Source organism: Manacus vitellinus, unplaced genomic scaffold, assembly GCF_001715985.3.
Source record: "Manacus vitellinus isolate BGI_N305 unplaced genomic scaffold, ASM171598v3 scaffold_1_pilon, whole genome shotgun sequence".
Taxonomy (NCBI): Eukaryota; Metazoa; Chordata; class Aves; order Passeriformes; family Pipridae; genus Manacus; species Manacus vitellinus.
Window position 1 is genome coordinate 15464198 of NW_021939396.1, and position 25185 is coordinate 15489382.

The window sequence follows — 25185 nt, forward strand, 5'->3', positions numbered from 1 at the left end:
CATAGCATGACAGGTTTAAGCTACAAGATAAATGACTCACAAAGGCACACAGTGTGCCACAGGAAAAATCTTTTGTAAACATGGAAGACTCATCTTCTTTGACACTCTCCCACTGATATTTTAAAGTGGTGTAATGATCATTAATTGTTCAACACTGAAATCCAGCACTGGTTACAATTAAAATGCAGACGTTGGAGATTTTTTTTCCCTGATGCACATAAACTAATTTGTATTCTCTGCTTTGCATAATGGTGTCATCTGTACTTCTATTTAGGTTAATATTTTTAACAGTAAAATAAATTTTATGCCAGCTTGCTTCTTTCTGTTAGAGCAAAAAGATAGATTGAACATACACAGTAAGGTATGTAAGTGTGGCTTTGAGCTATGCTATCAGAAAACTAGGTATCAATTCTCAGCTGCCATCAAAATGTATAAAATTTAAATTAGAACTCTCTTTTCCTACCAAGAAGCTAGAAAAATTGTATACAATTGGGAAAATGTCTAGTTTCCATGGAAACATTCGGTTTATGTTTACAGCAAAATATAATATTAAAAAATTGCAAGAATTTTATTGCATGACATTTTGTGGCAAGATTACTTAGAAATTTGGCAATGAAGGTAGATCCAGTTTGCTTACTGTAAACAGGGAAATTAAAATCCACTGTTCTCTTCAATTCTTGAATAACCAGCTTGTATTCACAGACACATTTCTATCATACACTTATGCTATTTTCAACTTTTGCTTGTGTCTTTTCTTGAATTCCTGGAGATAGCCCTGATAATTGTACATAGACAACAGAGAGAAGAAATAAATAGAGTCAAACAGCAGAACTTTCAGATTATTATTAATAATAATATCCTTGAAAGAGTAATTTTTTGCCAACACTGGAAGGTCAACATACAAATTTTATTCTGCCAGTGAAGACACACATAGAGCCAACAATGGTGTCGACGTGTGTTTTCTGTTAGACAGCTCACTGCATCTAGAATTGTTAGACAACAGTCGTGTCACAGTAGAGTTATTTCAGTACTGTTTGATTTGATTTCAAACTCAGTTTACATTTGGAAAGAAAAAGATAGGCAAGGACAGATTGCAAGTAGCAGAATGTGCCAAATAACAACCTCACATCAAGAGGAAATTAGAAACAAATTGTACTTACGATAATACTTCACTGCATTACAGTAAAACATTTGCTTTAATACCTTGAATCCATCATCACTGCTGTGCACATCTTAATTTCATTTAAGAAATGGGGCAGATGTGTATGGACTGATATTTTTTTAAAATGTGGAGGATTTAACTCTGCATCTTAAGTTAAAATGGATGGAAATGCCTGGCTGAATATCTAGCTTCAATATTTTTAAACACAAACTAAGCAATTATTGAATTAAGTAATAATTTGCCGAAGGGGAGGTAGAAATGATAGAGTATGATCTAAAATATCAAAATGCTACCGTAGGCAGGAATCTGATTCTGCTTCACACCCTCTTTTTATACAAGCAACCACTTCAAAGTGGTTCACTTCAGTGAGACTACATTGTTCAAACAATGATTACTTGTCAACAAGATGGAGTGAAACCACAAAGACTGCTCCAAATACTTGTATGTCCAACTGTATAAAGATTCGAGGCACTAATTTTAGGAGAAAGAGATGACAGTGATCCAGCTTGTACCCTGTATTTTATAAAAAATAAGTCAGCACACCTTTCCTTTCCAAATGACTTGAAAACAAAATGACTTCCAAGAAAAGTGACTATTTATTTATTTCCACATTTTTATTTTATTTTAGGTAACCATAAAACTGTTTTTTAAGACAAAATCTATATTTTGTGTATTTGTTCCCCAAAATTTTGCATAAAGACAGCAAAACTAACTCTATCACAGGACACTTCTAATAAAAACTGATAATATTTTAAAAACATGAATTAATGAAGAAATTTAATGAAATTCAACATCATGCAATACTAGGGATGCACATACAAATATTTATTCTTAACAATAGAAAGAAATACCTACTGTATAAGTAATCCCAGTAGTTGATGCTAAGTTCACACTCCTTTTCCTTTTTTTTGTATTCTTTCAACTATGTTGACATGTTATTTCTCTTAACACCATTCTGTTCTGCAAGATTTTCAAAGGATCTTGTACCAGAATGATGCTTAGTAAATTCTTAAAACTGAACTTTAAGAGCTCAACATTAAAAAATTTATGAAAGTCCTTTTCTGCAATTTTTTCCAGTCAGCTAACTAAGCTTCATTCAAAAGTACATAAACTGGAATTTTATCTAAGATAGACTTCAGAAATCCTGGTCAGAACTAAGACATCATTGTGAATAGAATATCAGGCAGATACAGAACTAGTTTTCATCCCAGAGACAATAAACCTAAGAAAGGTAATATTTAATTGTAATATTTATTTACAATTGATGAAGTAATTTTTTTTAAATTTTCTATTATCAGTATGGAAAGGAAACATTCACAAAATTCATGTAAATGATGTTTTATGTTAATTTAACTCATTGCCAGAATATTGGTTTGATTTGAAAATTTTCTGAGTGGACTTAACTGTGGTGGGTACATGTCTTTTCACTTGACTCTTTTTGAATTTAAATTTGAAAGTTATTGAATAACATGGAAGAGGGATAAGGATGGAGTCAGGTTGCTTTGAGCCAGAAAAATATGTAGGTTGTATTCATTGTGCTAGAAACAAATAATGCACCCTCCTACCACAATAGAAATTAAATATTCTCAATGCGCATTGAATATGAATATGAATTTATTTCCCATTATTATTTTCATTAAGTATGAAAAATAAACTATTTTTCTGAAATTTATAATGCATGCAATTAACCATACAAAAGTACAGTCCATTTCTCCCTTTAAATAAGAAGATTGTATAGCTATATAACAAATACAATAAAAATGGGTAGAATCTGGTTCATTGTATTGTGTGCAATTTAGCAAGAAAAGAATGTACAGGTGGTGACCCAGAAACAGAAAACTTAGAAGCATATCTTCTGCATATTAAATGGACATGAAAATCCAAATAAAAAAAATCTTCATCCATAAGTGTGTGTTCTGGACCTTTAGAGTCAGATGCAGTGACATGATTTGTGTTTTAATCTGTATAATCCAAGTGGAGATGATCTAAATACGTGAATGTTGTCTTGAAGTGCTGCCCTTAAACACTGCTGATTTATGCGCATATAAATTTTAGGCTTGCATGCAAAGTAAATAGGTGTGTATGCATGTCACTGAATCCTTTGCTGGAATACATTTCCTCTTGTTTTAGTAAGGCATCTAACTATGGAAGTTAGATACCTAGTCTATGCCATTCAGATCCTTCCTCTAATCAACAAAGAGAAATACATATTTCCATGATGTGATTCATCCCATCTAAAATATCTAGCTGCAATTTTTTGGAAGAAGATAAATTCTTTGTAATGTAGAAGAAACAGCACAGTCTTACCATATTCATTCTGGTGGCTACCATGGGTTAAATGAATTAGAGAACATTGCTGCAAATGTAGTCTACATCCATCCTGTAATTATGTTGTATACACATAAGTTCATGATTTTATCTTGTGAATATGTGGTAAAGCTGACAATTTCAGATATGTTTCAGTGAGTGGCCATTTAGTGGCTTGAACTTGGATGATTCAAATTCAAGCTTTACTTGGGATTCCTTACTCTTAAATGTTTTAAACCCAATACTGGACATGAACAAAATCTGTGTCATGTTATTAAGTGTATATTAGACAATAATCCCTGCTTCTTTAAGTGTTGTTGGATCACCTACTTAAGAAGAATTTCACATGATGAACTGTATTAGATTAGTTATTCTACAGGAACAGGAAGCCAAGGCCTATAGACTGTCTACAAAATGAATTCCTAATGTATTTGCGTTGCCATCTGGAAAGGGAAAATGAAAGGCAGGATTAGTTATATGCTAGAAAATTTTTTTTGTGATTTTGCAGAGGAGTTTAGTGAGTATTAAGTATTCTATTCTCCAGAATATATAATAAACGTACCTGAAAATGCTATTTAAAATATAAATATTTTCTGAATTTGTTGTAAAATTAGTTATAATGCAATAGTTTTAAGTTATATATACTAGCTATGAAATTATTTTCTCATTGATGTAAGAATTTCTTCCTTAGAAGAATATTTTGCAAGTTTTAACAAGGTTGTGCCAAATATTTTTATTTGTCATTGTATTTCAAACACAGAGCAGTAATACTGACTACTTTATTCAGTTATGAATAGGCTAGTAGCAAAATATTGTATACCAAACATACCTAGTGGATAGCGAATATATTTTTTATCATACTGCTAAATACACATGAATTATTGTGCTTCAGGCTTTCCAAAAATAGCTGAAGCTTGCAGTCTCAGATTTTTTTTTAAGAATAGAGGTGAGCATTAGTTGTATAACTATTAACTTCTTGTTTGTTTTTCTAGTTCAAGGCCAAGTTTGTGTCATATAGATGCTGACTATATAATCTACAGAAGGACGAGAAGGTCATTTCACATCACTTTCCATTTAACTATGAATCTCCTAGGTTTCTGAGAGGAAGGACTAGCAGGTTTTATATACTCCAACTCACTGGGTACTATTTCATTCATTGGTTCAGTGCTTAACATGCCTGCCAAGCGAGCAGATGCCAATAAAAAAGTCACCGTAGGGTGACATTTAAAGAAAATCAAACTATTCAATGTATTTTTGAAATAAAATGTAAAGAGATTTACTATTTTAGTTGCTTGATATGATTTGAAATCACTTTTTCAGTGCTCTTTTTAGATTTTTGTCAATAAAAATGATTAGTTTTGGCTCAAATATTAGTGATGTGTTTGAATATAATAATGACCAATTTAATACAGACTGCTAAATAGCTTAAGCTATTGAGTTTTACTATAAACATATGGCACCAGTATAGCTGTCTTTTTAATCACCTAAATTCAAAGCAGAATGATAAGACCACATCTATAGTCTTCAAAGAAATTCATAGTTTTAAAATAAGTAAAATAATTTTACTCTCAAAGTTTTAATTGATGAAAGATTTCTAAGGATTTTTTTTCTTTTGTTATTCTGAGAGCTGTGACTCCAGCTGCTTCAAATATTAAATTGTCAAACCTTGCTCACAGAAAAGGCTGTTATTATAATAGCTGAAATTAGTCTGGGTTCCTGATTCCAAATAACAGAGAAAAGACTACATTACAATTGTTGCTTACATGATTTTCAGTACTCCTGAGGATGAGATTGAGTGGTGGCATATTTTCTGAACAATTCTGGGTTTTTGTTATGTTCACTTCTTACGGCAAGAATTAAGTACTTTAGCAGGACAGTATCAAAAGCTTGAATCACCATTTTTTAGGTTGTTTTAACATAAAGTTATATTAATAATGAAGTGTCATTTTTACCCTTAATCTCTATATGAGTGAAAAAGCTGCTTTCTCACTCTTCAAGTCCAGCCAGCTGTGGAGACCAGGCCTTTTTTTTTGTCTTGGGGTTTGTGGTTTTTTGGTTTTGGTGGTTTGGGGTTTTTGCCATGCTCCCCCCCCCCCCCCCCCGCCGCAGCATTTTCCCATTTTGTAGTTCCAAAAATCAATAGGAAAGTCATCCTAACAGAGCAACTGAAGTCCCTGATACATAGTTTCACTGGTTGGCAGTAAGAGACAGAGAAACCTGGGCAGGGAATCCATGAGAAGTCATTATGACCATTGCCAAGTTTCCATCTTGAAGTATTCTGATATATTTCAGGGAAGGAGCTCATAAGGATCAGACTAGAATCAAGGGACTCCAGAAAATCCTTTTAAAAACATCTGTTATAAAATGGTTCATTATTAGGCCCTGCTCATACTGTTATAATCCATACTTCTCACTTTTCCTCTTTGTTATATTCCTTTGGATATAAGCTATTGCTCTCTCTCAAGTGAGCTTATCTGTATTGACTCAAATATACTGAGTACACAGATATAATCTTCCAAGAGTGAGGATTTCTCTCTGATTTATCTTTAGTTATTTTTGTTTAGAAAACAAATAAAAAGGTCTTTGCAATCCTCACTCTGCTTTGTGTTTCTTCCATTTGCACTCCTGACTGCAGAACTGGGTGATTATTCCACACACTTAAATCAGAATCTCTGAGCACTCTATGTCACTGAAAAAAGGAGTTGTTTGGATTTTTTTAGCCATTTTCTGTTTGTATCCAATTTATATTTATAATAATTTAAAAAGAAATTTTCTAGTTAAACTTGGGATAGAGCTAAATTGCATCTACACTGATAAAATGAGTAAATTTCAGGAAAATAGGATTAAATTCTCTAAGGGGAAAAACCAAACTTGGTATTTTGTGAAGTCATTAAAAATCTGTCAAAATATAGCTACTTGGTGAGGGGAAATTGCTTTGATTTGCCACTTAGAGAAGATGTTGAATTTCTGTTTTGGGGGCCTGTGTGGAAACCAGTGAAAGGTTTACTGTTGTTTCTGATAGGTTGCACTTAGGGTTTGTCAGTCAGACAGGAGACTGGAAGGGGACCATATCATTTGACGATCACAAAGGATGAATAGCAAAAGAAGGAATGGGAAGAACAGGAAAAGTAGTGTGTATACATACATATGGGTACATATACATATATGTTGTGAAAGGGTAAAGCCTCTCTGAAAGCAATGCTCAGCTAAAGAGACTTGCCTAACTCTGATTATATGAGTGTTGCATGAGAAGAAAAAGGCAAACACAAACTTTGTTATTGACATGGGGTGAGACCTACCCAAGAGCACTGCTGTGATAAGGCACCTGTACAACATCTGTCCAGATTTTGTAAATATGTTCGAGATAGTGTCATTGAGTAATGTGGTTCTCTTGTTGTGACTATCACACCTGAAATTCCATTCTAACAGTGTACTTATTAAATGTAACATTGAATGGACTACTCTGCTTTTTGTTTTAATACCCAAGGTCTGCACAGACCTGTCATTTTAATATATGTGTGATGGTAAACACCCACTTGCATTGTCCATCAGAAATAAGTATCTAAAAAATCTGGGGTTTGTGAGATTTCTCATGATTGAATCACCAAGTCAAACTTTTATTTCTCCAAGCCATTGGAGAAACTGTCTAAACTTTCAGCAGCAACATCAAGAGAATAATAAAATCCTCAGCATATTAATATACACTGTTAAGAGTTATTAAAAGTATTGAGGTTTCATACTTTTTTATAGAGAGAGTAAATTTTGTAAGATGACATTGGTGGTTATTTTGTATAACTGCTGTTGATCAATGTTTGTTAATGTACAGGAAACAGTTATTTAAGAAAAAGGTCAAGTCTTCATTTTGTATATCATGTCCAAGTAAATATTTAATTTTAAATTTATTTTTAAGATAAGATCAAAGTTCACAGTTAAAGCCTTAAATAAGTTTAATATACCTCCAACATAAGCTAGCATATTTTTATTTACAATCTTATGCTACTGGTCTGTTTTTCTCTTCTTTTTTCGTAAAAACACAGAATCATTTAGTTTGGAAAATACCCTTAACAACACTGAGTCCAACCATTAACCTAACACTGCCAAATCCACCACTAGACTATGTTCTTAAGTGCCACATCTGCACCTCTTCTAAATACCTCCAGAGATGACCATTCTGCCACTTCCCTGGACAGCCTGTTTCAATGCTTAACAACCCTTTCAGTGAAGAAATTATTCCTAATATTCAATCTAAACCTCCCCTGGCACAACTTGAGGTCGTTACCTCTTGTCCTGTCGGCTGTTAACTATCACTCCCAGGTCCTTTTCTGCTGGGCAGCTTTCCAACCCTTCTTCCCAAGCCTGTAGTGCTGCCTGGGGTGTGGAAGAGGAACACAAGTGTCTTGTATTACTGTAGTATGACTTTTCTTTTCTTTGTTTCTCTTTCCTTTTTTCTTTTGTGGTAATGGTCTTTCACTTGCAAAGCTCTTTCTCAAAGATAGTCTCATAGTTCTGATTTTTACAGGTACTTAACTTTTCTGTTCAGTCTTATTTATTAATTTAGTTATTGATAAAATGAAAATATTGTTAGCATTGCAAATAAGTCCAAATCTGTGCTTTAAAAAGTGTGACAAATCAATTTTCTTGCAATTTCAATGTTCGTGCCTAAGTTTTCCATCGCATCTGTCACTACATCCTGAATATGTTGCAGATATACATTACTATGGTTATCAGATGTTTTGTATTCTTGCAGTTGGACTTTTGCAAGCTCAAAATATTCCTTTTGGTTTGGTTTTGTTTCTTTTTTGAGGAGGGGAGGGTGTGTGTGGGGGGGGAATGTGTGGGTGCTACCTAACATTACATCATAATGTCAGTGAGATTTTCGATTTAATTTCTCTGGTAGTTTCATTTCCTGTCTGACTGTCCAAAGCCACATCTCTGAAGTCTCAGCTCATGCTAAGATTTAGCATCTTTCTGTTGTAACCAAGGAGAATAAAATTTCTTTAATCTCACAGGTGAAGGAGTTATCTAAATTTTTATCATTTGTTGATTTTAATGGTAGTTTAAAAGACTCTGAACTGAAACAGGAAGTGCACTTAACACTTGGTGGGATGGTAGTAGTGAATCTCAAAGATGTAAGTCACCTAAGTTTGGTTCACAGCCAAAGCAGTATTATGAATTTTAATAATCAGTATATGTTCTTGCACTGAAATTTGTGGTAAAATCCTCAGTAAAATCCTCCTGAAAGACAAGGTATTTGAATATGTTGACTGTAGATGAAGACCATTTCCACTAGACACTCAGGATTGTAAACCATTATCACTCACACCACTTTGATAAATGCAGAGTAATAAAGATGAATTAAAGGAAAGTAATGAATTTCTACAACTTATATTATTAAAATTATTTCTTATAATTTTATTTATTTATTATTTATGTGTTGTTTGTTAAATTATTTATTATAATGTATTAGTTAAAATAATGAAAATAATGCAATTTCAATAATATACTCCTCAGTAATAACATTATCGTAATAATAATAATTACAGTAATAATAAAGACCTCACTATAACATTCTCATCATATTTAGAATGCATTTTTCATCACTTCTGTGTTGTTGCTCTGCTAAAATAAAGTGATAAGCTGATTGTTATTTAAGATTTATTTTCTCCACAAACAAAAAAGTTTCTTATTTTGTTCTTGAAACATTCCCTATATTTAGAGTTAACATTTCAGTTATAAACTCAGGCAGACTTACAACACATTTGTTGCCAGACTGGTAACTCTGATAAGTGGCTACATAGGAATCATATTGATGAATTCCTGTTTCTCCTGTTTACTGGTATCAAATGACTAGAATATTTTCACTTTTTCCTTTCACAGGTTTTCTTTCTATACCTTTTGATAATTTTGATAATGAAGGATTTTTTTCATGTTTTTAATATTCCACTGGGAGTTCTTTTCAGTTTGTCTACTAATGAAAAGAAAAAAAATAATTGCTCAAACATTAATTTCATCCACATGATTCCATAAACTGAAGTGATAATTTGTTTCAGATGAATGAACAGGTTAATCATCTGATCTAAACAATAACATTTACTAGTAGGATCATAAAAGATAATTATTATACACAGAAAGCTGTTGTACTTTTAATTAGTAGCTCTAAATTAGCTGAGAGGTGATTGAAGAAACAGAACTTTTCCAAAGTGACTTTGTCATTAAATCTAGAACTCTTAATACAGAATAATAAAATGGCTTGAATTAAACCTGGTTTCTTATTAAAGTTTTTTTTCTTATTTGTGGATTAATATTGTTCTATTATTGTATTGTTCTTGTCCTTCTTACTATTACTCCAAATTTTAAATTGTTCATTCCTTCTATTATGTGTATTACTTAAGAGGTTAGTGTCCCTGTGGTCCCTACATAAGCACTTGACCACAAATTTATTAACAGAAGACCAGCCTTCAAATTTGGGCACCTTATTTAAATACCTCTTTATCTCATTTCATGTTCCCTTGCTACATTTTTTTTGGTTATAATTTTCTTGAGTTAAAGAAATCAAGTTTTACCAGAACTATAATGAAGAGGTTTGTAGAATAGAACTAATTTTAACTTCATGTTATTTGTGTCTTTTTAAATAATAGTTTTATTAATGATGTTTGGATATATAATCACAAGAGACAACAATAAAAATAACTTTTCTTGATCTGTTATCTCTTTGAATATTCCTTCTGTTATATATAGGCTACCGTTAAGATCTACAGGAAAACAAAAATTTGCAGGTGTGTTACATTCTTCTTCAGCTCAGAGACTGTATAGAAAATTAGCAATAAACAAAATTCAGATGTTTTAACAGTATACTCCTCTTTCTTTTCATAAAAAACTTGCTTAGATAGTCAGATGCTATGAAAGTGTCATTCAGATTTGTTTCCCAAAAGCATATAAGCAATTGAATACAAAAGCAACACAACAGAATTAGAAAATGCTGACTGTGTTCAAGATTAGTGAGATCTTCACATTTCAAAGATGCATCCACTGTTCAGAACACTCTTGTAGTATCAGGACAATGGCCTCCTACTTACTCTTTGCCTCTTCCAACCTCTTCCACTCACTTTTCTCAAACAAATTGGACAAAAGCGACCACAAATCATACAATGTAAACAACTGGTCTCAGAATGTTATTATCTGGGTAGTAGGTTTTTGCAGCATAAAGTATCAGTTGTTAGCTGTACAACCTTGGATTCTTTGTTCTTGAATCCTGTTCACAGACTATTTTACAGGAGACTAAAAAAAAATAAATTAGTAAGTTACAATTACTGACCCCTAGAGAGAAGCATGTCACCTCATTGTCTTTTCCCTTTCAGAGTATTCTGAGTACTTGCACATCTTAACAGTAATGTCTTTTATTTGGAAGAAGAAAGATAATAAAATTTTATAATGTAACATTTTGAATAATTATTGATTTTACTTTTCTTGGTTTCTGCAGTTATGAATAGTACTTTATCGTTTCATCCATCTAATTAGATATTAACCTGAATAAGAGTGAGATAATTAAAAATTTTCTCATGCTTAAATATTACTTCTAATATAAAAAAACGCCTAGATAGAACTATTTATTTGATTTTTAAATTTAGCAGTGTGTCATGTTCATAATGTATTTGATAGTTATTTTGTGGTCATTATACCTCCAAAGATAATTGTATTAACTTTTTTTTAAAATGATAAATTTTAAAATTTAAAATTAAAAAAACAATAAATTAAAAAGATTTGTATTTAACATGAGGACTTGTTCTAATCTCATTTCATCCATTTTTAACTTTAATTTTCAAAATAAGGCCACTTAAGTATTAGACTAATATTATCAGCACCCTACTAAAAGTGGTAATTCTATACTCAGTGATAAAACTGAGTCTACTACACTTTTTCTCAACCATATTATTATGAATTCCTCGTAGGAATTAAAAAAATAAATAGATATCAGAAAAATACAATAATGTTAACAAAAAACTTTACGGCATTAATGTTAATTATTGATAACAGTTTAGCTAACGGACAAACTGGAGAATGGCTTTCTTTGGCCAAATATCATGTGGAAGCAGTCCTAGTGTAAATGAAGAAGTGCCTCCCTTGATGTACCAGTTACTCTTTATGAAGGTGGCTGAAGATTCTTCAGCAGTGTTGGTAAATCCATTCCACTATTTTTGTCTATGTGATTGTCCTACTTCCATCAGTGATTCGGAGTCTGTACATGCATCTGTATTTGTAGATAATCATGTAGTCTCTTACTTATCAAGGAATCATAGAGTCATGAAATGGTTTGGGAAGGAAAGGAGCTTTAACGTTCAGAGGATGTGAGACTTTAAATTAAACGACTTCTCTATATCTCTGTTTATTCATTTGTAAGACAGAATAATATCATTAACCTCAAAGAAACACTATGAAAATTGATTGGAGTAGCACTTAAACAGTCAAGTACAAAAAGGTACTTTGTAAACCTGAAGTAAAATGCAAATCCTATGTTTTACGTTACACCAGGAATATGCATGAAACCCAGAAATAAGCACTGAGAATCTCTTTACAGTCCCACACATCCCCTTTTAAGTATTACCATTTTCTTGCAACTGATGTACCATTGAGTTGTTAGCCATGATGTATCATAGTGTGATACAGGGTTTGCATGCTAATAAAAATTAAATGGAGATGGTAGATACACTTTTCTATCATTTGGTAAAATTTAATGCAATTTACTAAGGTAGAAAAATTGCTATGCTCTTTAAAATCTTATCTTTAATTTAAGTAATAAAAAATGGAATTAATGATACTTTCAAAAATTTATTTTCTCACCTACTGTATTGCTCATCGATGGACTTTCAGAGAAGTGAATACATAACTTTATCCCCCTTGCTATTCCCCTCAGAGCAGATTTGAAGACAGGAGCTTAAATAGAAAGCTCTACAAAACAGTTAATTTCAAATCAGCAGCTAGGGACAATTTTTATTTATTTTAAAGTTTCACAGTTCTAATAAACTGTCAGCTAATAGTTCTGAAACATATGAAGTCATCTCATCTACTTGCAATGAAAGATAATTTCTATCTAAGAGAAAAGTGATTGAAAGAGATTCAACCTTCTGGCTGAGAAAACAAGTTCAGAGTGTAATTATATGTATTCGAGGTAATATACTTTAATGTCTTCGATCAGGTATCCATTTTTAATGTTTGTAAATTGCCAGCTGCTAAGATCAAAGCCTTCTGCATTTTGTAATACTATTTGAGAAAATTAAGCCTCTCAATAGCATAGTCAAATATGAAATGATGTTATGCTATCTGCAACATATGTGATTGTAATGTGCATATATAATAAGTTAATATAAAGTGAAGCATAAACGTCTTTGATTCTATTCTTTTTGGTTGAGTGCATACTCCTTTCTGCTTCAATAAAATAATGTACTATGCTATGTATAATAAAACTGAAATAATTTCACATTTTGAAACTCGATACCTTTATAAAATAGTATTTCTTAAAAAAAATGCTTATAGTTGCCTACATTAGAAACCACTGTTTGAAATTATTACCACAGCTGAAGTCTGAATAAATCAGTATTCATAATAAAGTCATGAAGAATGAAGATTTAGTCAGGTGCATACTGGTTAAAATTTAGACCTAAACAAATGATGAATTTATAGAGGGGAAAGAATTAGGGCAGTAAAGGTACTGAATGATGGAATAATTTGCCTAAATAGAGACTACAGTTCCATCACTTAAGGTATTTAAATCAAGACTTTTCAGTCTTCATAAATACGAATTCTGAATCCATAGACCTAGACCATAAAAATCATCATAATACCAAGTCAGAAAACAAGTGTGTGCCCAACAGTGTCTTTCCAGCAGCAATAAATGTGTCAATCCAGGTAAAATACAATCTTAGGACAATGCTTACTGATGGTTCTCAGAAGTACTTTCTCAGTCTCCATTGATCTGTAACTGAAGGAGTTTTTGATCTGTATGTAATACCTTTGGTTTTAGTACTCCATGGGTTCTTCAATTAATTTACAAAATTACTTTTTCAGTCCATTTAAGTTTTTTTAGCATTTATGACATCCTGTAGCAAGCACTGTCACTCTGCAAGAATGTTTTGTATAAAGAAGTGTTCCCAGTTTAAAATGTGCTGTTGTCTTTTTTCACTTGATGGTCTTCAGTTTTTATACTTGAAAGGACTGTAAAAATAATTCCCTATTCAGTTTCTCCATACATCTCATGATTTTATAGATTCCTATCACAATCTAATTTTCAGAATGAAGAATTCAAATCTACTCATGATGCAAAACAGACCATTACATAGTTGTTATTATCCTGCTCATCTTTCTCTATGTATTTTCTAATTTCACTCATGTTTTTACAGAGGGCAGACCAAAATGTCTAGTCCCCTGAACCCTGGATATTTATGTTTGTCTTATAATTGCTTGTTGTTTTCTTTTCTTTTCTTGATAATTGCTAATATTTTATTCCCTTTCTGTCGCTACTGAGCACTGAACTGATTTTTCACAGGAATTACCTGTTATAACCTCAAGATGTCAGTTCTAGGTGGTTAATAGCTAATTCAAAGCCCATCATTGTGAAGATAAAGTAGGTTTATTTTTTCCTCATTTGCAGTACTTTACAATAAATTTCATATAATATTTAGCCACTAGTCATTCATTACCATACTGTCTTTCTGTAACTTTTCAGTTCTTTCTTTTACTTATTTGATAACTTAATGCCATCAAAATATTTTGTAACTGTTACTAGCATTTCTTAAAAATAATTTAAGAATAATTGAAAATCACAATTTCTGACACATATCCATGAGTAGGTCTCTGCATGAAGAAAACTATTAATGCCTACTGTTTTTCCCCTAGGTTTCCTAAACCACGTACTTTTATTTTCTTTTAAATATCATTTGCTAAAGCACTTTTTAGAAATTTTGGAATTATATTTTTTTAATAATTAGCATATGTATTATTTCCTTAATATAAAAAATCTAACTTATGTCCTAAATGATTGCATAGAAATGTCATGTAATGTAACTCCATGTAAATAGAAAAGATTTCTAACTGATAGCAAATCATAGTGATTTTGGCCAATATACTTAGAAAGGTAAACCCATGCTAGATAAGGACCTGATCAGTAATCTTGCAAGGTCACTTAGTATGAGTAGCAATAATTTATCCGATGTCACAGACAGCTAAACCCTGCAGCTTTGCCTACTGGCTTGGTAAAACAACCTCAGAAAACACAGTCTGTGCAAAGTAGATATGAAACGGAATTGTCTCATTCTTCTTTTAGTTAGGATTATAGCGTTAATCACTGATGGATGTGGGAGGCATTATCATAGATTTGTGTTGTGTTATATATCAGAAAAATACCTAATTACAAAACACTACTAGTCACCAAAAACTGCTGTTAAGAAAGATTACACGTAGGACTGAAATAATACAGGAAAATGTCTGCACATCTATTCATTACAGTGTTTCTGTAGGATATTTTGAAACTAGTGTACTTTTACATCAAACAATATGTTGCCTAACTTATCAGTTGGCCTCTCTGTGCAACTTTTATTCAGATTAAATTTCTAGTTCTCACTCTAGTCAATGATCTGGGTCCCTTAACTAACTCTCAGTCCATTAAATAGAAGATAATTATTGCCTATAGCCATCTGTATTTTTTGTCAAACTGTCCTACTTCAACTGTACTTTCACTTCAACCCCCTTTCCCTGGTTTAGAAATACAATGGCAATATATGAGAGGAAAGGTACATATTTCACGCATAACTTTGAGACTGACATTCTTTCAAAAATAAAAAAAAAATTACAAAAGTAAATCTTAAGCAAATTTCATGGGAACAGAGACATTTTTTCTCTTTAAATATGGTGTTATGATCTAAATGGGAAAAAAAGATACACCATAAAGAATTCAAAAGCTTGCCATCACACCACATTTATTAGAAAAAAATATAATCTTCATCATATAGGTAGTAGTGTCACATTTTTTTCTTTTTAGTGTATATGCTTGTATCTTGGTTTTTAATTTATTTTTCTTCTGTACTCTTTGCTACCTTTCACAAGTGCTCTCTTTTCCCTCTTTTGGCCATGTTATTATTCTGTCTGTAGTTCGGTAGCTATAGAAAATGTATATAAATATGTATTTATGTGTGTTATATGTATGTGTGTGTGTTCCTTTTACCTTTTGACAGCTTTAGTATCCTTTCATTTTCAGTTTTATAATTTTTTTCTCCTTATTTTATATCTGATTAGTTTTTGTAACATTAATATATCAACTCCATTAGTTTTCATTGCTCAGTCACTCCGCACTTCTCTATCCTTACTCCTGTCAGTAAAAATACCCATTCTAATGGTTTATACATAAACCCAGCACTAGCCTTATTTTGACATCTAGTCTGCAGTGCACTCAAGAGAGTTATACTGCTAGAATTAATTTTTACTTCTTCCAAGTTCAGGAGCACTAGGCAACTGTTATATTCTGTTATTTGCTTTGAAATGAAATGAGATTTACCCAACAGAATACTATCAGCAGGGACTCTACTTTGTATTCATCAACAATTAATATTTTTCCTGTTACAGCATATGCTAAAAACTGTCAGCCATTACAGAGAAATCTAACAGATATCACTAAAGATTACTGTTACAGACACAGAGTAAACTGAATGTATTAACAGTAACTGGCAGACAACCAAATGTTTGAAAGTGTAACAGGAGAAACATTCAAAAAAATGACACCTCCGCTACTATTTTCATTTAGAAACTCAATTATGACAGTAACATTGCTAACTCAGACATACTCAGTGTTATGTCAAGCTGAAGTGTTCCACTGAACAGTACAAAATCAGATCAGATCTTCTAATTCTTTTATGTGAGATGGTCAAAATTTATTGACATTTCCTCACCAAAAGCAATATTCCCATGTATGGATTCTGTAAGATCATCTCTTTAGGATGCCATCTTTCAGTATTTTCCTTCAAAAACCTTCTCAGGGATTACTGAACAATTTCTCTTCAAAAAGCCCAACATATATTCAAATTATCTTGCAGTCTAACTGGTCATTTTTCTCAGGCAGAAGGGGTTGAATACCAGTTTATTTGGTGTCTACGTGAATATAATTTAATTTTAAAATATTGAGTCAGTCCATCATTTGAATTACTAGTTCAATACACCACAGTGTATTGGAGTTCATCCTAAACACAAAATAAAACTTCATACATTTTTTCTTATCTGCTGCTTGTTATGAAGCTAAATACTTAAATACTCTGCAAGATAACTGGTTAAAAGTGATTGTCATCATACTAGTGTAGTCAAATCTTAATGCAGGTGTCTGATTTTATGAAGAATTCGTGTCTGTCTTATGAGAATAGGCACAAGAGTTTCTCCTATCTGGTGATCATTTGATTAATGACACCAATATGATCAACCATAAAGACTTGCTGAGTCTTTCTCATTGAGAGAGAACGTCACACAGCAGTTTCCTGCTTCCTGTAGTTTTGCCTGAATCCTGCTTATTTAAAGCATAGATTTTCTCCATTGCTGTTTTTCATTTAGCTGACTGACCATGATCCACCACTAAAAACAGTGAATGGGGTCTCGAGGCTTGGGAGTTAAGATGCGTGGGAAATTTTCTTCTTTCTTAGTGTGCATTTCTTCTTTCTTAGTGTGTACTTGTTATCACCATAGAGACCATTTCTCTAATGAGAGATTTCGCTTTCCCTGGTTTTTAAAGAAGGGCATAGCTTCTCAAAAATGTGGATTTTTTTCCTCTCTTTTTTTTTCTCAAAAAAAGAATTAAATATGGTATTCTAATTCCTTTATAGAACTTCACAGAAAAAAAAAATCACAGCTAAATCATAAGCAAAGAGAGGGTATCATCAGTGGAGCTGATGGAGCTATCTGTAGAGGCAGATGTTGGGGTTTTTTTTACTGTGAAATAAAGTTTTCATGCTGTTGTGAACAAAACTCTCATTTGTAAAGGTTATTTATATTGATGACAGAAATTATGTTTGAAACTGTGAGAAGTTAGCTTCTGCAGAGTAACTTCAAATTCTGAGGAAGTCCTCTAGCTCTATAATTAGACCTATGTGTATATCACAACTGTTAGACACCTGAACACCTTTAATTTTTATTTACAGTTAGAAGAAACCTATTTTAGACATAGTAGAAAAGACTTATTAATATAAATGTCATTATAAATGCTGATTCAGCCTTGAAACAAATATCAGGAGCTTCACCAGGAGGGCTTGTACAAAATGCATATTTCAGTTTATGTAATAACAATGTTTAATCCTTGTTAGTTCTTCTGGTATTATCTGAAAGGCAAGTGAATTACATCAGTAATGTACTTGATTTTACACTAGAGCTTTCTGAGTTCAATAAATGATTAGGCATACAAAATATCCCTAAAAACAGGAACCTCAAGGTGAAGAATTATATTATGATCTAAATCTGTTGATATCCATGTAAATTATTCAAAGTATTTCTTTAGAAACAATAGCTGGCCTAATATATAAAATAAATATATTTTACCCAGGTATATATTACTTGATCAGTACCAGTGTTAATGAGGATTATATTCTATCTGTAAAGATCTGAATTTTGAGTTGAGTTTAATTACTTACTGGATCAGAAGTGAGAGGAATTCAGGGACCTCTTTTGGAAGAATCTGACTATATAAGGCCCTGAAAAGATGAGAAGTCCAGGAAATACAGTTAATTTTCAGGGATCACCACTTTAAGATCATGAATGGTCTATCCCAATGATCTGGATATCAAGCAAACGTGGGAAAGGTAGCAAAAAAAGAAAAAAATCATAGGTGAACAAAAAACAAAAAAGTGTTTAAGAGGTTGAAGCAAGGTCCCATGTCCTGGGAGAAGTAAAAATGCTTAAAAAGGTGGGGTTAGGAAAGCCGAAACCCATCTAGAGTTGAAACTGGAAAGAAACGTGAAAGGTTTCTACAGATATCTCAGCAACAAAAGGAAAAGTAGGGAAGATAGGGGTCTATTCTTGAATGGGATGGAGTCTCTGATGAAAAGGGATGCAGAGAAAAGTGAATTAATAGATGTCTTCCTAACTACAGTTTTTACCAGTAAAACAATCTTGAACCCTGAGTCCAGTAGAAAAGTTACAGAGAAAGAATGATTTGACGGAGGACTAGGTGAGGGAGCACTTAAACAAACTGGAAAAACACAAACGCATGGGACATGATGGGATGCACGAGAGGACCTTTGAAAGGTCATGACAGCTGAGGAAGCTTTCTGAGGCTATAAGAAGACAAACATCATTCCTATCCTCAAGAACAGCAATTTGCTCTATCACTTTCCCAGGTACAGAGGTGAGACCAACTAAGCCAGTTGGTCTCACCTCTGTACCCGGGAAAGTGATAGAGCAAATAGTCCTGGTCACCTTCTCCAAATATTGGAGATGGTCGAGATGATTGAAAGTAGTCACCAGGTTTAGGCTGGATATTAGAAAGAGGTTCTTCACCCAGCGGGTGGTTGGGTGCTGAAACAGGTTTCCAGGGAAGTGGTCACAGCACCAAACCTGACAGAGTTCAAGAGGTGCTTGAACAATACTCTTGGGCACATGATGTGACTCTTGAGGATAGTCCTGTGCCAGGCCAGGAGTTGGACCCAATGATCCTTGTGCGTTCCTTCCAACTCAGCATATTCTGTGATTCTGTAATGATCAGAATTTCTCTTCTTGTGATGTAATCTGAGCTAGTAAGGTGTTGGTCGCTACACATTACAGTATTCCACAGTTTAATTAATACAGTCAGTATCCTGGCACAGAAAGAGGAAGGAACAGAATCTAAATTCTGTCTCCCCTACTGGCTAGACTGTATTCCTGCTTGACTTGAAGCAGCAGCTTGATTCACTTAAAACTTATATTGATCATAAAACTGTGGGCTCGAAAACCCTAACTTGAGCTTTCGGCTATTTCATATTAAACACATCCTGCCACTAGGTCCTATTTGTCAGTTCTTTTGATGTCTCAGCCACACTAATCATCTCAAATTTCTTCTAAATATATTTTACCTTAAGTCAATGAAAACTTTTGGTTACTTTCTCATATTTTTTTCTCTATTTTATCAAGAAATACACAACTGATATTGAAAAAACAGTTACCATAGTTTTAAGTAACATGTTAATTCACTTTCTTCAGTGTTATACTTTTAGATAGTAAAAGCTGCAAGGTAAAGCTGGAAGCAAAAACAGTCTTGAAATACTTATCAAACATAGCCTTTGAATTTGACTCACTATATGGTATAATTGCCGTGTAAATATTTTATAATAATTCATTAAAATACAAATATAGCTTATCAATTTTATTTTTACAGTTTTCCCAGGATACAACCCTTGATAACAGTCACATGTGCTTGTTATGTGTACCTCAGCGCTTGCCTGAATTTTCTGTACATAGTTTGAAACTTGATTCAAAATGGGAAACAACAATGGAAGCCTCAAGGAACTTTACTTGGTTCAATGGCAAAATGGAATTCATTGAGTATGAAAATAAGATTTGATACAAGTAAAAATCTGAGAGAAATGCTTGGCTGGATTAAAAATTTTGTTAGTTGTCTTTAGCAACACCAAGGAGAAGACTTGAATCCAGCTAAATATTATTTTGAAAACAAGCAGAGCTATTAAAAAATCAATTATTAATTTTCTGGAGATTGGAGAAAAAAATAAGGAATATAATTTGATATCTCACTTTTGATTCCTGTTAAAAATGCACAAAAATCTTCCAAATTGTCTCGGAAACACTTTTGTTGGAACCTTTCACAATTGTAATGTCCAGTCTTTTTCTTCAAAAAGAGGTTTTCTTGGTTTTCTTTTAAAAATTGAAAAGAGTATGTAATAAGATGATGAGTTTGGAAATTGGAACTGCCTTTTTAAAAAAATTAGTGGAAAAAAAAAACCAAAATGAAAAGTCAGCAATTTGAAGGCAATGCAGTTTTAATATACTGTTTTTAAAGGTTTAAGGGTGTATAAATTGAAAGAATTGTAATTGATAGCTTCATCTTTTATAGTTAAATATACCAGAGGAAGACATTGTAGAAGTTTTGCAAACAAATATAATCTAGTAGCAAGGCATTGAAATATTTATCCCAAAATGTCTAACCGGGATAATGAACCAGAACTGATTCTTCCTCTTTATAGGTGTTCCTGTACCTAAACTATCTCACTACTTCCACCTTTAGACATGTATAGTCCTTAAAAAAATTTTCCCCTCCATTGCCAGTGATGGAGATATGAATGTTTTTGAGGTACTGGGGTCAGAACTAACCCAAGAAATTCCTTTTATTTTCACTGTTTACTTATATTGAAAGTGAAAACACCTGTGATGTGAATGTGCTGCACAAACTGTTGAACTTAAGTGCAAAAATAAGTCTTGAATCGAGTTGTTTTATTACTGTGACTTTAAAAATAGTATTCTTTGTCATCCAGTAGATATGTTCTGAAAAGTGTTTGTTACCTTGAATCAGTTACTCATTTATTTCACAAAGGTAAAAACGCATTGAATGTTAATATTCTTAAGAAAAATTAAACTTTCTAGGGTAAGTAAAAATTACATAGGCTTATCAACAAAGTAATTAAAAATGCACAATATATAATAACATACCTGGATTATAAAGAACATTGCACTGAGAATTTAGATGTGTTGGATGGAGGAGAGCACAGAATGTGAAGATATATTCAACAGGAGCAAAATCGTTTTGTTCCCTTATTATTAGAATCTTTTAACAATTATATGTACATGTATGGCTTGTGTACCTCCATTGTCTCTTTTATATATAGTTTTATCCTTTTACTGCTGTAATGGTATGGAAAATAACTAATATTCAGCACAAGTATTGCTGATTTAATATTTTTTAAAACAATATATTAATGTATATTTTGGTCTCTGTTTTTTTTTTCCCTTTCTCAATCTGTTCCCTGTGTTTGGTTTTGGTTTTTTTCTTGGCTATTGGTGCCTCTTGCTTCTTTTCCTTTCTATTTGGTCAGTTGTTTTTGGCCAGTTTGTGTTTTTCCAGACGTCACTCCATGATGTGGTTGAAGTATATGATGGCCCAACTCTACAGTCATCTTTGTTATCCTCTCTCTCAGGATCTCATTCAGGTATCCTTTAATAGAACTGTCATTTAAGTGAGTTTTTGTTGTTTGTTTTTTTGTTTACTTGTTGTTGGTTTTTTTTAACCTAGAAAGATATGTATTAAAAAAAATAAATAAATATGCTTGTTGTATTTGTTTAGATTCAACTCAAGCAAATGTATGAAACCCAGATGTTGAACTAAAAGCCTAGACACTATAATATAATTAATTACAATTATATATTTTTCTTTTTTTTTTAGATTTTTTTTCTTCTGATTAGCTATTTAGCTTTTATTGTGGATATTTGGGATTTGCTGCTCTGTGCCTTTATGGTTTTTATCTAATGAGTAGTTTGAAATGGATATTAGATATTTTAAAGGGAAAGTAGTGGTTATTTATAGCAAAATAAAATCATATAAATTAATTGCATATTGACACAATTAAGAGAGCTAGGGGTTTGTTTTTTGTATTTTGGGTTTTTTGCTTTTTTTTATTTGGTTGGGATTTTGTATGTTTGGTTGGCTTTGGTAAAGAAAAAAAAATCAGCTATTTCTAGTAACTGAGAGGAGTTTTAGCCCCTCCTTTTCTAGAATGACATAATACTGTCAATATAAAGTGTTGAAAAAGCATATATCTTGCAAAGTTTACTGAGGCAGAACAGGGTTTGAGGAGTATTATTTCTAGCTGCAAAGAAGTTGACAGGTATTTTGAACTCATCTTTAGTAAAAAGTGGTTATAATAACTTTATATTTGCTTTGTTTGAGTAGGTGAATCCCTTCCACTGAGCTCAGGGAACCAGATAACAGTTAGATTTACTTCAGTTGGACCAATAACAGCTAAAGGATTTCATTTTGTTTATCAAGGTGAGGCAACCTAGAAAAATGTGTACATTTATTCTGTTCATCATCATTCATTTGTAAATCATCAGAGAGAAACAGACTGAGAATGCAGAGGAAAGCAATAGCCTATTAACAATATATCATTGTATAATCTACATATATCATATTCTAATATATTCTAAGTATTTTTATATCACAACACATGTATTTCTACATGTTTTTTTCTACTTAATAAGCATAAGAGTAGTTCCAAATTTAAGAAGGCACATACGAAACTGCTGTTTCTGTTTGCTAATCTGATTGACCAATTTTAGATCCATCTGGGTGTTCAAGCTGGTTTATCTCTCAATTTAAATGTGAATAGCTGTAAATATTATTACCTGTGGGTTAAAAGTGATCTTACTGTATTAAGATACTTTTCTTGATTTATATTATTTGCCTTTTTATAGGTCAAATACAGAAATTGTTATATCTCAATACTTGCAACTCCATTCTTTCATTACATTTAAATCCTGATCTGACACTCAGAATACACATTTAGAAATTCACATGTATAAATATAAATATCTATCTGACTCAAAATGTTATTTTGAAACCCTGTATTAGCTGAGTGTTTCTTGGTAATATTTCTTATCAGTGTCATTTTAGAAAGGTTTTGGTGTGAATATTATGCATTACTTCTAATCTTGGCAAGGATATCTGTGCTATGCTCTTCTAAATAGTAAAGTAGACATCAAAAGAATGCAATCTCTATTGTGAAGATTCATTTGGGGATTATGAAAACGTTCTTAACTAGGAAATCATTGAATGTTTCTTCTAGTAGTTTTGAATGTTTGTGGTTCAAAATCTGTATTCCTTCACCAAATCTAAAATTAAGAATCCACAATTGTTTGTATATTTGCAGCTGTTCCAAGAACAAGTGCAACACAGTGTAGCTCTGTGCCTGAACCAAGATTTGGAAAAAGGATTGGAAATGAATTTGCAGTTGGTTCATTGGTTCTTTTTGAGTGCAATCCAGGCTATATCCTCCATGGCTCAACAGCAATTAGATGTGATACGGTACCAAATGCACTGGCACAATGGAATGATTCACTCCCTACGTGTGTTGGTGAGTTCTTAAAGCCTTTTAATAGAACTAATTACAGCCTAAAGTGTAGACCATTTTTGTATGTATTTATTCGTTGACATCTGTACAGTATTCTTGCTTACTTTCATTCACTTTCTTCTTCATTCAAGGACAAGTTTTATTCTCCTTTCAATTCTAACCTTGCTGTGACATTTCACAGGTTTCATGAACATACACTGCTGCTATAAATTATATGATAGCAGCATTATATTAACATCACTGACAGTCCCTGGCTGTCCTTTAATCAAGACTCAGAAATATTAGTGCCCTGACTTGCAAGACTAAGATGCTCTCACATTGTAGATCTCTAGCAAGACATTTCAAGTTATTAGAAAGAAACTACTACACTAAAGATTTGGTAATAGTAACACTGATATTACATTACTTGCCAGGAAAGAAGCAGTAACATTTCAAGAAATATACTTCAACTGATTCTAGTTATACAAGATTAAAATCTCAAAATTAAATTCTTAAATTAATAAACATTCATTGACATTTATATGCTGATTTACACCAAGTGGAAATCTAGTAATAGTAATGAAAATCCCTACAGTAAAGAGATAAAATTATAATTTCCAGAGGTTTATGTCAAGGGCAAATATGGCATATTTACATGTTAAGTTTTATTAGAGTTTGGGTTGGGTTTTAATATGGAAAAAATCTGTTGTTTAAAACTTAATCAAATTTGGATATCATTTGCACAAACGTTTTTGCAATGCCATCAAACTTTTCCACTTCTACTATGTGTTCCACTAATTAACTGCAAAATACATTAATTTTGTGCAAATTGAATACATTGAAAACTATTAATTTTGAGGATGAAGACATCTGAAGAACTCTATTCTCAACCAAAACAGTAAATATATGTATGAGTTATAGTTACTTTACTTTTCTTGATAGACAACAAATTTTTTTATAAAAATTATTGTAACCCATTACAAAAAAGGCATTATTATGTTGACTCCAGCATTAAGAAGTACATAAACAGAGTTTTAGGTAATTAGATGAAAATAAAATAAAATAAAATAAAAAACATATTTTCATTCGGTTGATTTTTAATCTTCTGTGACACTCAGCTGATGGTGCATGGTAGAGTCAGTGGTTTTCAGTAAAGTAAAAGATTTCCTACAAAATACTAAAATCTTGATAAAGATCAAGGTTAAGTATCAGTGGGGTAATATTTATAAAATATGACTAAACAGCTTTTATACACAAATATTATTTATTGAGACCGTTTCAGCCACAGGAAGAGAACCGTAATTGCTATATCAATAAGAAGATAAAGTATATAGCTGTATTTAATTTATTATCAGGGATTACAGTTTAATCAATAGAACTGTACTATTTTTCCCCTTGAAATGTATTCCATTTGTTTTTTCAGATATAACAACTTGACAAAGTGTTGAAGTAATTGTTTTGAACATTGATCACAATATATTACTGATATTTTAACACATGATTTAGTCTATGGAAGAGAAAGCTATCTGCCTCTAAGCAAGTTGGACTAGGAAGGGTTACAGACCACCTTCTATATGAGAATCCCTATGCCAATAGAGGTAATAGAATGCATATGAGGTGAAAATTGCATTAAACTAAATCAGTTTAATAATTGAAGAGGTAGAC

At 32.2% G+C, this 25185-nt stretch overlaps 1 protein-coding gene across 1 annotated transcript in view; it reads left to right on the top strand.

Annotated features, from left to right (window-relative positions):
* The window catches only part of CSMD3 (CUB and Sushi multiple domains 3), a 604389-nt gene that overhangs the window by 458743 nt on the left and 120461 nt on the right, over positions 1–25185 (top strand). The window contains exons 33-35 of the mRNA XM_008929222.3: positions 21511–21624; positions 22365–22460; positions 23341–23544. Of these exons, the coding sequence (XP_008927470.2) occupies positions 21511–21624; positions 22365–22460; positions 23341–23544 (414 nt within the window). The remainder of the gene's footprint in view (positions 1–21510; positions 21625–22364; positions 22461–23340; positions 23545–25185) is intronic.